Source organism: Chaetomium globosum, genomic scaffold (genome assembly GCF_000143365.1).
Source record: "Chaetomium globosum CBS 148.51 scaffold_1 genomic scaffold, whole genome shotgun sequence".
NCBI lineage: Eukaryota > Fungi > Ascomycota > Sordariomycetes > Sordariales > Chaetomiaceae > Chaetomium > Chaetomium globosum.
The window spans coordinates 5,242,106-5,255,592 of NT_165976.1; the positions used below are offsets into that span (position 1 = coordinate 5,242,106).

Below are 13,487 nucleotides of genomic sequence, written 5' to 3' on the forward strand. Positions count from 1 at the left end.
CGGCGATATGGACTAAATAGAACAAGCCAATGCCTCAAGACAAACACCAAGACCGTCTCCAATTGCTGGTAGGCAGAAAGAAATTTTGGCGGAGTCGTCAAAAAAAGTTAGAGTGGGGCATCTTGCTTATCAGCGATAGCACAGACCAATGCCTAGCCTGGTGAACAAAGATTTGAGGATCCCCAAAGCAACCTGCCGCGATCAACGAATTTGTCAATCAAAGAACGCGATCATCGAATCCTGCGCCGCGACTCGAGACTACACCGCACCCAGGGGACCCCCGAGTTTATAAACAACCCTCAACTAAAACCAACTGATACTCACACAACAACCACGACAAAATGATCATTCCGATCCGCTGCTTCTCGTGTGGCAAAGTGGGTTGCGCGCCCCGACTGACCCGCGGCGCTCACAAACTAACCCCTCGTCTAGGTGACGGGCGATCTCTGGGAGAAGTTCGTCAAGCTAATTGAGGAGGATGGCCTTAGTGATGGGTAGGTTAAAGCGCTCCGTACAACAAACAGGCGGCCCAGCGTACTAACCAATCCAACAGCGACGCCCTAGATCAACTTGGATGCAAGCGGTACTGCTGCAGGCGTATGGTTATGACACACGTTGACCTCATCGAGAAGCTTCTCAAGTACGTTGCCTACAATATGGGGGTTGTGTGCATGGATGGGTACCGAGCCGGAGTGCTGACACTTTGTTCTAGATACACACCTGATGGTCGGAACTACAAGAAGATCGAGATGCAGCAAACACATCAGGACTCGTAAATTTCGGACAACATGTATGGGGCGTTGAAGGGGGGCGACCATTTGATTTTCGAGATACCGATACTCGGGCTCCGCCCGCATTCTGGTTTTACAAGACGGCGTTAAGGTTGTGTTTGGATGCAGGTTGGGAATGCAGGCTATTAGAGTCAGATCGTTATGCCCCCATTCCTAGTCAAGGGCACGGGAAGGCGGTCAGGGAAAGCAATGCTCTTGGTGGATCACTGGAACCAACCGCATATAGAGTTCGGCGGGGGGTTCGTGCCACGATGCACCTGCACACAATCAAGCGTCCGTCCGTCGTCATGTGAATGGCGTTCGGGACTCCACGGTCTCGGTACCAACCACCCCAGCCAAGGATGCCACCAGAAAGAAAATTATCAGGGCATCAGGCTGAGGGGCTGTGACCTGGTGGCTGGAAGCGGTGGAGAGGGAAGCCGGAGAATGAATCGAGAGAAGGTGCTTTGACAGGTGACAGGGAAGTGGGAGCGGCCGCAAGAGGAGTATCATGCCGTGTTTGCGTGAATATTATCGAGAAATCAACCAAACTTCAAACAACTGAGATTGCTCATGCGGAGGGATGGATCTGGCATCCTGGAACGGGTGGCGGTGAGCTGGCCACGTATTGTTTCCCACCGGTCGAAATGTTGGTTCAGATTTTTTTGCCTGCAAGAATGTACTCGACCAACTGCACAAAAGAACCCAAGGCCGGAAGGAAGCTCAAGACGTCTTTCGGCGGCGCTTAACAGAGACTGGATAGGCATAGCGCGCACTTCGTGGGGCTGCAAGTAGGCGAGTTTGAGGGTCCAGATCCCAGACGGCAGCCGCGACGGGCGTCAAAAACGCTTCCTTCTGAAGACTGAACCCATGTTTTGCGCGGCTGTTTGTTTTTGTGGCACCCACTTCTTACCCTTTTCATCAAGATGCATCTTATTTGAAAAAACAAAACAATCCACCATCTTGACGCACATCTTGATCCTATTGCAACACAAATCGCCGCGGGGCACGAATGTGGCTCTCTAGTACTTACTATTATTGGCTGACTATGCAGTACGGACAGAGCGAACCTACGAACTCGACACCGAACTAGGAAAATACACCTCGTCCTTGAGGGGTCAAGAATGAGAAATGGGACAAGATAGGTAAAAGATTGAAACGGACAATCCCACCGCCATTCAACGTCGACGCGGTCAGCTGCCAGCCGCCATACCCGCTATACCAGAATGGGATCAGAACCAGATCGTCGGGATCCCACGCAACAAAATCCGAACCCCTGCTCGCTCTGCCCTTGCTTGCTCTGTGCTCGGCCGGTCGCTCGGGCTGGCAGGCTGTGGCTGATCATCCATTTCGATGATGAAAGTTCCAAATTCCTTCTCGATGACTGTGCCGAGGAACTCCGCTAACTACAGGTATGGACATGCACACACCATCTTATCCAGCCAATTTGGTGGAGGCCCAGCGCAATCCAGCATCATCCTCGTTTACCTGAATCATCCACGGAACATGGCTGGAACAAGCACTGTGTGCCATGCGCCTCTCGCTCGGAGACGTCGGATCTGAACCTGCCCGATGCTGCCCTTCGCCAGCTGATGTTACCCGTGCTCGGTTCAAACTACTGCCACCCCCTCTCGAATCTCGAGTTCTCGAGGTCTAAGAAAGTTTAAAGCTTTGTTGGGGCCGAGAGATGATCCCCCGTCGAACCGTTAGGCCACCATGTGCGGCCAAGACTTGGGAGTCGTTCGTCTCGTCTGTGCTTCCACACTGGCTGCCATTGGACGCACTGGCCAAAGGGAAGGAAACAAAAACGCCCGGCCAGGATGGTGTTGCCCAGCAGGCTGGAAACGGTGGTGGTCTTGGGAGCCAAGGTCAAGCCGTGTGGAAAGCCCATTGGAGGCTTCTTCACCCCTCGCCCCGGCACGCGTCGGACAGGGGGGTGAGCCTGTGAAACCCAGCCCGCTGACTTGCTGAAAAAGCGAGCCACAACGACTCGTTAAGCGCCGGTGTCATGCCCCATGCAGCCCATCGGCAGAAGGAGGGGTTCCTCGTCGGCTTCCTACTGGCTCGTAGAGCAGCGACGCGCATCGACCCCTGTTATGGATGTGCGGGATGGATTTGACCTCTGCCCGCCTGCGCGCACTCTCGGGTTCGAGGCTTCGAAGACTCATCACTGAGTATGGAGGGACATGTACCAACTCAGGCAGGGACCATATCTCGGTTGGCTCCCAAACGATCCGTGCAGCAGCGGTGCTCGCAAGCTAGAAGTGCGTCACGAAAGCTGCCAAGACGTGCCTCAGCGAGAGAACCTTGGACGAAGGATGGCCGAGGATTCTACTGATAATTAACATTGCTACCGCGCCGTGCAGCTGCCGCGGGCCCGTTGGTCGTGTTGTCGAGTGATCCCCTGTCGGGCAAGGCGCCCACACCAGACCCTTGACTTCCCGCAAACTACTTCCACCCTTCTCCCCGTTTGGCTGCTGCTCTCTCCCTAAGCGCAGCGGCGTTCTCCCTCGACCACTCACGCCCAGCGCTGGATTCCCTTCAACCAAACCACGAGTGACCGACGACTCCACCACTCCCGCGCTCGAGAGGTTGTCGCAATCCTCCCACGTTGGCTCGCTGTCGCATCCCGCCAAGCACGTCTGCTTGTCGCACATCAGCAAGTCTGGCTTTGACAGCTGTGCTGTTTTAACGCTACCTACCTCGTTCCCCGCAGGCGGAGGCGACGCTGACCCTCGGTCCACCGTCTGGCATCTGGCTTCTGACATCCGGTATCCGGCATCCGTTTCCAGTCCCGCTCGGGCTCTAAAGCCGCACGCTAGATCCATCGTTCTACAGCAGGAAGCACCTTCGACTGGTTGATCGTCCTCGCCCAACCCCGATCGGTATTTGGGGCGTAAGGTCTTCTTATCTGGGGCTCTCTTAAGAAGCATTTGTTCGCTTTCCCTCGCTTGTCGAATCGACCATCTGGAGTAGGCAAACAAAAATATTCGCAGTCGGTCCAATTTCTAGCGCAGGACGATAGCGCCTGAGTTCGATAGCTCGGCGCGGCGACGAACGACCGCATCTCAGCCGGTTGATAGCTCTTGAGTTTCCCGGCGGTCCATGCACAGATCAACGGTGCCTTGCTGCTACGCTACACATTCCGATACTGTCGCCGACCCAACGGGAGTGAGCAAACTTGAGTACTAGACTGTCGACTCACGCCGTCCCCGGCTACCCGTCTCGCCAGGATCGCAGCGCAATGGCTCTTGAGGCACCTCTGAGGTCATCAACGGGAAGCATTGCCTCGAGATACATGTCGCACGCAGACATGCCACTCTCTGCCGGGTCAGAGTCGTCCTCTCTACCCTCTCAATATATGGCGTATGGACCCCACCAAAAGTTAAAAGTCCCAGTTCCAGACCCTGACCATTGTTTCCCAATAACAGCTCCTCCTCCGGCCACGATCCCCAATCCCTCCGCCCCAACTCGTTCATGAGGCCGAGTTCGGCCCATCTGATGAGCCCCAACAGTGATATTGTCGGCCCTTCTCCTGTGACTTCTAACGGGACCGCTACTACGGAAATCGAGGATGAAGCGGCTGACAATGCCGAGGAAGAAAACGGTCAGGTACGACGCTCGGTAGGTCGGGGCGGCGAAGGTGGAGTGCCCTGCCAGCTAGCTAACAGCGCCCAGCTTATGATGCTGAGGACAAACATCCCCGATCACATTCGAAGGCCCCTGAGCGAAGAGGTTGTCTCGGTAATACACGCACCCCCGAGCTTCCAGAATTGGGTATGGTTGATATCGTATGTGCCCGAACATAATCGCGGTGCTAATTCTATCGATTTGTTAGAAGTCGAGCGATACGGTCTCGAGATCCAATTCGGCAAGCGTTACCAGCGTGGAGAGCACGAGCGCTAGTAGCCCTCCACCAAGTGAGCCGTCAACAGTAGTGAGACAGCCTCCATTAGTCCCCGCCTGCCCGTTAGTTCGATATCACTAACGCACAGGGGAAACAGACCCCACCGGCACAGCTACTCCCCACAGTCAACACCAAGGTGAAACCGGTATCATTTGGCCTGGATGCCCCGACACCACAGGCTCAGAAGTTGGAAGATGTGCTTGCCAACGATCCCTCGAAGTTACGATCGAGCACAGCCAGTAGTTTAGAGCGTGAGACTCGCCGTGTGTGTACACCTCCGAGGAGTATCTTCTCACAATTTATCGCAGTGATACCCGAAAGCCATGAGGTGGACGCAGACGACGATGAATACGACGACGCCGACGATTTTGCGGACCCGGGGCTCGGCCAAGACACCGAGGTCAAAGCACTTAGGGCAGCTCTCGAGGAGTGTTGGACACTTTGCAACACACTCGCGAACCTCAGCACTATCCACCGAGAACGCGTCTTCAACAGCTCGGGGACGCCGGACGCCCATGAGAAGGCCTGGAAGAGTTGCTGGAAACTTTGCAAGCGGCTCTACCACAGCCGAGACGACATCTCCGAATCGTACGGTGTCCGGACGAATCTAGACCTCTGTCGTGACTTCTGCCAGTCATTGTTTGACGTACGGCAAAAGAAGGATGAGACAGCCGATTCTATACTCAGAGTCAGCTTTGAGCTCAACAACCAGTACGAATCTATTTGCCCACCCTACCCCTTTTCGTTCACCAGGGAGATCCCTCTAACACAGCCTTGCAGCCTCTACAGCGCCCAGGATAGCCGATCGCTTCCAGAGGCCTTTCGAGAACGGACGCTGGATTTCTACATCACCCTCTGCCACCGACTCATGAAGCAGCGCAGCGACCTGGGCGAGGAAACGGATTCGCTTTTACGGGCGTGCTGGTCTTTGGCCGAGATGCTCTTCAGCCTGCGGCAAAACCGGCGAGACGGCAAGGCGGCCGACGAGGAGCTACTTGGCTCTGCGGTACAAGCCTGCTGGGAGCTTTGCGATATCTTCCGCGAGGGCTGGACACAGATCCGGCCAGATCGGGGCACCCCGCGGCCGAACCAGATCAACTTCTTCGCTGCCGGCCCACCTTACGGCCTCCAGCCGGTGGGCAGCCATCCATCTGACGTTGCTCGTTCGAATGCCGGCAGCCGCGCATCATTGCATTCGAAACGGAAGAGCCTGCAGAGCCTCAACGATCTCGAACGACCACGACCACATGCTGTTGTCCCCGAAACCCCCGTGACCGAGTTCGAGGACACCCCCGTATCGCCTGACGCCAGCCCTCAAATGCCCAACATACTGGTTCTCGGCACCTCGACCGATTCACGCAGCGATCGTGGCGGTCGCTGGTCAAGCAATGCCTCAAACTTGTCAGGCTACAGCCAGAGCAGCCAACACACTTCGAGTACGGCCACTACCGCTGCCACCGTGGAGGATACTAACATCACACGCATCAAGGCGCTCATCGTGAAGGCCGCTATGAACATCGGCTTTAACCGGGACGCGGCGGCGGCTAATGGCACCGGCGGTGCAGTCTCGCTGCAGAATTTCGTCAAGAGCCTCCCAACAGGCTCCTTCGGCTCTCTACCCACTCATGCAACACTGCTACAGGGCTACAAAAACCTTGTTCTCAGCGACACAGCCTTCCGCTCCTCGGCTAGCCTTCCCATCCGCGGGAAACGATTCACCGCTGTTGAGATCGCTAAGAGCGTCAGCTGGATGACGCTGCGGTCTAACCAGTACAACTTCCTGAGGGATCTGTTCCGACTCGTCTTTGGCATCCAACCCGACGAGGCTGAGACAAGGAAAAACATGTCGATCACGGTTTAATAGGCACCAGTATGTGCTGCGGTTTCTGTGGCTGACGAAAGCCCTTGGTTCTGTGCACCGGCCTCGAAGCCTCCTTGTTGCGACAGACAAACGGCTATCCTGACTTCACTCGATCTCATGACCTTAATAGTTTGCCCATCCCATCACTCAACAAACGTCGCCCGTGTTGTTCCCTTCCCTGGACCGTTTTATCAGCACAGCACCACGTCAATGTGACCACGACATATCTACCACAACCCCCTTTCTCCGGTTCGGCCATATACCGACCATCTTCCCACCAGTTGGAACAACCAATACACATACACACGGATCACCCCAAATGTGTGTCCGTCCCCCAGTCGGTTCAACATCGCCCCTCCTCGCCCGAACTAGTTATTCGCCTCCCTGTTTTTCCTATTCAGTTGGAGTTCCACTCTGTTAGATACCCCGTCCACAAATGTTGCAAAACTTTTCTCTCGTTTCGATAAGGCGTCCGTCTCCCAGGGTTAGGAGGCGGGGCGCCATGAGCGACTTTTCTTTTACTCGTTGTTAGGAAAATGTTGGTGGGAGTTTGATGATCAAATCTTGTCCAGACTGTTGGGTCTGTCGTTTCTGTCCTTGGGCGTTCGTTGTAAGCCCAAATATCGGAGTGTTCGGTTCGGGGCTGCTATAAGGCTGGGGAGTGGGTGGTGGTGCATCATGAGGAGCGGAGGGAGTTTTGTGTGTTGTGGTTTCGGCAGGCAGACAGACAGACGAAGCACGAATTGACACTTTTCGTTGATCATGGCCATTGTCTCCACAGCCTCATCTGGGGTCAACTACCTTTTAATTAATCGTTTAACTACATGAACATCAATCCGTTGGGAGGAGTCTTCTGCTAAAGTTCGAAACCAACCCAATCCCACTAACGATCTGCCGCAGATGGCCATCACCCAAGCAATGTAAGCACTGGAACGTCATATTACTCATCCAACCCACCCTATTTCTAGAATCTCACCAACTCCCCTCTCACCTTCACTGCAGCCCATCCCAGTCTCACCCGCTAATGCCACCTTCGGACATGGATTCTTTCCCATAGAACTCCCTCCCCCTCAAGTCATGAGATGCTCTATCAAATGACGACAAAAGGGGCAGGGGGTAAAATATAAAACAAGTAAAGAAAATCGCTCCGAATATGTAAATGACGCCGTAAATCAAAGCTGTCAACTCAAGCATCTGCCAGGCGTTCCGCTCAAAGCAAGCCTGTGCCCCGTGCAACGCGCCTCGCTGTGACTCAGAATGAGAGACCTCACTCATTCGTCGGGGAAGTCGGTGAGCTGGAAGGAACGTGTTAGCTGGCCGTCGTAGGCCTGTAGACCAAATCAAGACTTACTACTGGTCACCACTGCCTCCAGACGGGCCGCGGCCCGGAGTCCTCGGCGAGAATGAGGGTGATGTTGGTGAATAACCAGGGCTTGTCGGCGACATTTGCTGCCCGGGCGACCGGTGGAATGATGGGCTCGTCGGGGAGTAGGCATCTGGCGACGTGGGAGACCAGGTGGGAGATGCCGGCGAGTACGACGGCGAGGTGGCATGCAGATTCGGCGACGCCGGGCTGTAGCTCGGGCTCGTGGGGGAGTACGAGGGAGACGTCGGAGAGTTGAACTGCTGCGGCGATGTGGGCGAGTAATGCCTGGTCGCTGCGGGCGACGCAGGCGAGTAGCTCGGCGACGTTGGGCTGTAGTTGGGGCTCGTCGGGCTCCCGGGCCGCAACATCGGCGAGGTTGGCGAAAAGGACGGCGACGAGGGGCTGAACTGCGGGCTCGACGCGTACCGGCCCCCGGCGTCGAGAAGCGGTGACGTCGGCGAGTACCCCGCGGGCGACGTTGGCGAGTAGCCACCCCCGTAGCTGAAGGGCGACGTGGGTGAAGTGGAGAAGGGGCTGGTCGCACGCGGGCTCGTCGCGTAAGGGTTGACGGTGCTCGAGCCAAAACCGCCGCCGTACTCGGTCCCGAAGCCGTTCGGGCTGTCGGACCCAGCGCCTTGGATGGGCGAGAAGTTGCCCATCGTCGGCGAGTAGCTTCCCAAATGTCCATTGTCCGCCATGGGCGAGCCGGTGTCGTACGGGGTCGCAGCACCTTCGAGCTGGCCGCCCTTGATCGTCATGTTGGGCATCAGCCCCATGCGCGAGTTGTCTGAAATGACCGTCTCCAACATTTTAGGATCGAGTAGCACATCGAAATGGCCGGTGCCCATGGGCGCCATCTGACCCAGCATGACGTTTTCTGAGATACCACGGCAGTCGTCCAGCTCACCGACGGCGGCAGCCTCGAGCAGAATTTCAACAGTTTCCTCGAAGGAGCAACGCATCAAAGCACCAGTGTCGGCGCGGTTGATGCCGTGACGAGTCACTGCGGCGATGCTGCCACGGTAGGTCATGACATCGACGAGCAGTGCCAAATGCCGGTGGTTCACGTAGGAACCGTCGAAGGCAAGCACCTGAGTCAACTCCTGCATAAGGGCGGACCGGGCTGCTTCGATGCCAAACACATCCACAATCTGGTACAGATCGTTTGTGGATGTCCGCTTCGTATCGACGCCATCGATAGTGAGGACATCTCTGAGGGTCGTGCCCTGGGTGTCGAGGTACCACTCCATACATTCTGGCGTGTCTTTGTTGGCCACCTGAGACCCGTCCGGCATCACCACGAGCCTGGTGCCCTTGTTCAAGAATGCACGTTCGATGCCGGGCACACCGCGCAAGGTGCAGTTGTCAAGAAGATGCTTCTCAAGACGCTTCAGCATCACGTCATCCTCAATGATCTTGTTGCCATCTTCATCCTTATCATCATCTTGGCGGATGACTCTGATGCGAATGATCATCTCCTCTGCGTTGTTGTCGCTGAAGATGACAGCAACGTCCTTCTTGTACTCTTCCTTGATGCGTTGCGCGACGTCTTCCACACGAAGACCCTTGTCGAGCATCTTTTGTCGGTCGAGAGTCAATCTCAGAAGCCAGCGGGATTGATTTTCAATGGAATCCTGATCTGAGGAATCTGGAATCAAGAAGTACGACTCGACCATGTCGAAATCCTCCGGGATGTTTGTGGCCGTGACCTCAGGATCGTAGTAGATCTCGGTGACTGCCGTCACCGAGCGGAGACTGGTATGCTCAACAGCATTTCGCATCCTCTTCGCATCTTCTTGAGTGGCGTTCTCAGAATCCAGGTAGACAACCATGGACGGCGTCTTGATGTCCTTTGCGACGTTGAGAATTTCCTTGAGACGCGGAACACCGAGGGTGACGTTCTTGGACGACACACCGGCGAAATGGAAGGTGTTCAAAGTCATCTGAGTGGCCGGTTCTCCAATGGACTGAGCAGCCAACACACCAACCATTTCTCCGGGGGCGACCATTGACCGAGACCACCGGTTCTCGAGCTCGCCCAGGATATGTTCGAAAGCCAGCTTGTTGATCCTCTGCTCAACGGCGAGACGCTTGTAAGCCAGGCGCGACCGCAGCTGGATCTTGAACAAGATGGTGGAGTTGTAGTCGGCTTCCTTGGAGATTGGATCAGAGCCACGGACCACAATCATCCGCTCGAGCAAAGCCTTGACGACGGGAATTACATCGTTGGGCGTGAGGTCGCTTCGCTGAGAATCATCAACTTTGAAAAGTTTCTTAGCCGTTTCAATGATTCGAGCGATGTTCAGCGGTAGCTGCATCTGATCCTCAGCTTGCTTGCGGCGATTGATACTCCGCACTAGCTCGCGATCAGCCATTAGCTGCTCATACTCTTGGTCCAAAAGTTCCTGCACGGCCGGGTCGCTAATCATTTCCCTCCCGTACTCCAAAGACTCGAGGGCAGCGACCGAGGTCGCCTCGTCCATGACGTCTAGACGGAAACGCTTGTCAAAATTGTGGTTCGACATATTCATGTGATCCACCCGCTGTTTCTCGATAGCGATACCGTCCAAACCGTCCTCGCCGTAGACGAACTGGATGATGTCACCGAGCGAGTTCCGCACCGTGCCGTCGTAGCGGGCTTCGGCGTCTTCGAGCGCCTTGACAAGTCGGCGCTGGATGTAACCCGTCTCGGCTGTCTTGACAGCGGTATCGATCAGACCCTCACGACCAGCCATGGCGTGAAAGAAGAACTCCGAGGGCGTCAATCCACGGAGATAGGAGTTTTCGACGAAGCCTCGGGCCTCGGGAGAATAGTCGTCCTTTGTGAAATGAGGAAGGGTTCGGTATTTGAACCCGAACGGGATACGTTTGCCCTCAACAATCTGCTGCCCGACCAAGGCTGTCATTTGCGAGATGTTGATGGCGGAACCCTTGGAACCAGACCGGGCCATTGTAACGGCATTGTTAAGGTCCTTGAGACTCTTTTCGGTGGAAGTACCGGCCTTATCACGGGCCTTGTTTAGGGCGGTCGAGACCTTGTTCTCAAAGGTCTCTCGAATATTCATGCCCGGAAGCGCCTCAAGTTGGTTATTGGTGGCGGCTTGTGTCAGCCGGCGAACCTCTTCCTTCTCATCGTTGATGTGCTTCTGGATCAGCTCGATGGTGATGGTGTCGGGGATCGTATCACCGATGCCGATACTGTGACCGTTGTGCAAGAGCCAATAGTTGACCACCCGCTGGCAGCCGTTGAGGAAGTCCATAGCACCGTACGGCCCGAGCTCGTTGTAGCACAGATGGACGATGCCACCGCCAGCGGCACCGACGCTCTTCTTCATAAGCAAGCCAAACATCAGCTCTCCCTGCTGGATGAGTAGGCCGTCATCCTTAAACGGATGGTCCCTGTCCGGCTGATCGGAGGGCATGTGAATGTTGATTATGTTGGGAATGACCATGCTGATGATCTGCTTGCCGGTCCACCGGGGGCGAGGCTTGAAGATAGCGGGAAGAGGGATGATGCCATCCCAGTCAGGGACCCAGAGCATGATGTTCATCACCTCTTCCTTGGTGAGGAAAACGTCGCGACGGCAAAGCTTATACACGCCAGCCAGGGTGTCCTGAACGATACCCATGAGCGGGCCGTTTCTCTGGGGCGAGACGATGTTCAGAGGAACCATGCAAAGCTCCTTGACTTCCGCACGCGTCTCCTCAGTCTGGGGAACGTGCAAGTTCATCTCGTCACCGTCGAAATCGGCGTTGTAAGGAGACGTTACCGACAGGTTGAGTCGGAAGGTGGAGTAGGGCATGACCCGAACCCTGTGACCCATCATGGACTCCTTGTGCAAAGATGGTTGACGGTTGAAGATGATGTAATCCCCATCCAACAGGTGGCGCTCCACCTTCCAGCCGTACTCGAGTTGAATGCCGGTCGCCCGCCGAGAGTGGCGGAGATCAATGCGAGTGCCGTCAGAGCGGACGACAAACCTCGCTCCCGGGTGCTCAGTCGGTCCGTTCTGGACGTATTTGGTGAGCTTGGCGATGTTGTAAGGCGTCACGGTTTCGGGGTAGGTTAGAGTTCGAGCGATACTGCGCGGTACGCCGACCTCGTCCAGCGAAATGTTGGCGTCACCTGTGATGACTGTACGAGCCGAAAAGTCGACACGCTTTCCCATCAAGTTGCCCCGGAGACGACCCTCCTTTCCCTTCAAACGGGCACGGATGGCCTTGACGGGACGTCCGCTCTTCTGCAGTGCCTGCGGCTGACCGGCGATGTCATTATCCATGTACGTAGCGACGTGGTACTGGAGTAGGTTCTCAAAGTCGGTGATGATATGCTGAGGAGAGCCCTCGGCAATAGCCTGGCGGACGTTGCCATTGGCGCGGATGATATCGCCGAGTTTATACGTCAGATCGTCCTCATTCCGCAAGCCTGTTCCAGTTCCGTCCATGGAAATACTGGGGCGCACCGGAGGAGGCGGGACAGGAAGAACCGTGATGATCATCCATTCCGGACGAGCTTGGGAAATATTGAGGCCAATGTCAATCATCTCGTCGTCCGACATGCGACGGAAGATGTTCAGGGCCATTTCTGGGGTGATGACCTTCTTCTCCTTGGTCTTCACACCATCCTCGTCCTTGGTCTCGACGCTGCCCCACAGGGTGAGAGCCTGCTGGCGAATGACTGGCTGCGTGTTGCCACATCCTCCATGGCCACCCTCTGCGGCTTGGTTTTCGCTGTCGGGTTTGAACTCGCCATCTTTCCCCTTGCGCACTTCGTTTTCGCAGCGCTTCTTACTCTTGCAAATATCCCAAACTCGCTTGAAGCGTACTTTGGGGTCCCGAATCCGCATGGCAGCAGCATATTGCTCGTCCTCCTGGTGAAGAGTTAGCATGCCAAAACAAATCATCACTCGGTCAGGCAAGGTGCACTAACACGATCAGCCAACACCTTGCTGCAGTTGTGGCAGACCATCTCGAGCAACTTTTTGACACGCCTGATGAACCCGGGGTGGAAAACGGGTCTGGATAGCTCAATGTGGCCAAAGTGACCTGGACACTCGGTCATGTTTTCCGTGCAGGTTTTGCACTTGAACTGACGGTCGACAGAGCCAAGAAGGGGATCGTTGAGACCACCATCGCGAGGCTTCGTCCTACTCTCATCCATGGTCTCTGGATAGACAATGTGGCATACGCTCATGCCCTTGATTTCCTCGGGGGACAGGAGACCGAACTGGATTTCCTTGATCGTGCGGATCGGCGCACTCGAGTGCGTGAAGATAAGATTCGCCATTTTGAAGTCGGGGTAAATTCCGAAATACGAATTAAGTATCGAGATGGGAAAGTCGTGGGGGAAACGGTGGTTGATGAATTACTGAGACGCGTTGAAGTGAATGTGGCGATATGGAGACGCGTACTGGACCTGGCGGAAGAAGGTCAAATGGCCCGCCGAAAAAAGGAAAACACCTTATATGATGGTGTAGAGAAATAGTCGAAGATAAATTTGGCGAGTAGGTCGGCAAGGAAGCCGGCGCGATGGGATTTTTTCGTGGTGCACCGTTTGCACCTCTTCTGCACGCTTTCTTTCCA

General features: G+C 55.5%; 4 protein-coding genes across 4 annotated transcripts; 2 read left to right on the forward strand and 2 right to left on the reverse strand.

Annotated features, from left to right (window-relative positions):
• Positions 1-341: 341 nt before the first annotated feature.
• CHGG_01701 (uncharacterized protein) lies at positions 342-776 on the forward strand (the record flags this gene model as incomplete). The annotated part of the gene is made up of 4 exons (XM_001220921.1): positions 342-377; positions 433-494; positions 554-640; positions 713-776. The coding sequence occupies 4 exons, from the start codon at positions 342-344 to the stop codon at positions 774-776; spliced, it is 249 nt and encodes an 82-aa protein (XP_001220922.1).
• A 2,252-nt stretch (positions 777-3,028) lies between these two features.
• Positions 3,029-3,703, reverse strand: CHGG_01702 (uncharacterized protein; the record flags this gene model as incomplete). The annotated part of the gene is made up of 2 exons (XM_001220922.1): positions 3,029-3,412; positions 3,473-3,703. 2 exons carry the CDS (start codon positions 3,701-3,703, stop codon positions 3,029-3,031), a joined length of 615 nt encoding a protein of 204 aa, XP_001220923.1.
• A 544-nt stretch (positions 3,704-4,247) lies between these two features.
• CHGG_01703 (uncharacterized protein) lies at positions 4,248-6,538 on the forward strand (the record flags this gene model as incomplete). The annotated part of the gene is made up of 2 exons (XM_001220923.1): positions 4,248-4,382; positions 4,775-6,538. 2 exons carry the CDS (start codon positions 4,248-4,250, stop codon positions 6,536-6,538), a joined length of 1,899 nt encoding a protein of 632 aa, XP_001220924.1.
• A 1,267-nt stretch (positions 6,539-7,805) lies between these two features.
• Positions 7,806-13,191, reverse strand: CHGG_01704 (DNA-directed RNA polymerase II subunit RPB1; the record flags this gene model as incomplete). Its single annotated transcript, XM_001220924.1, has 3 exons — positions 7,806-7,833; positions 7,890-12,775; positions 12,835-13,191. The coding sequence occupies 3 exons, from the start codon at positions 13,189-13,191 to the stop codon at positions 7,806-7,808; spliced, it is 5,271 nt and encodes a 1,756-aa protein (XP_001220925.1).
• Positions 13,192-13,487: the final 296 nt, after the last annotated feature.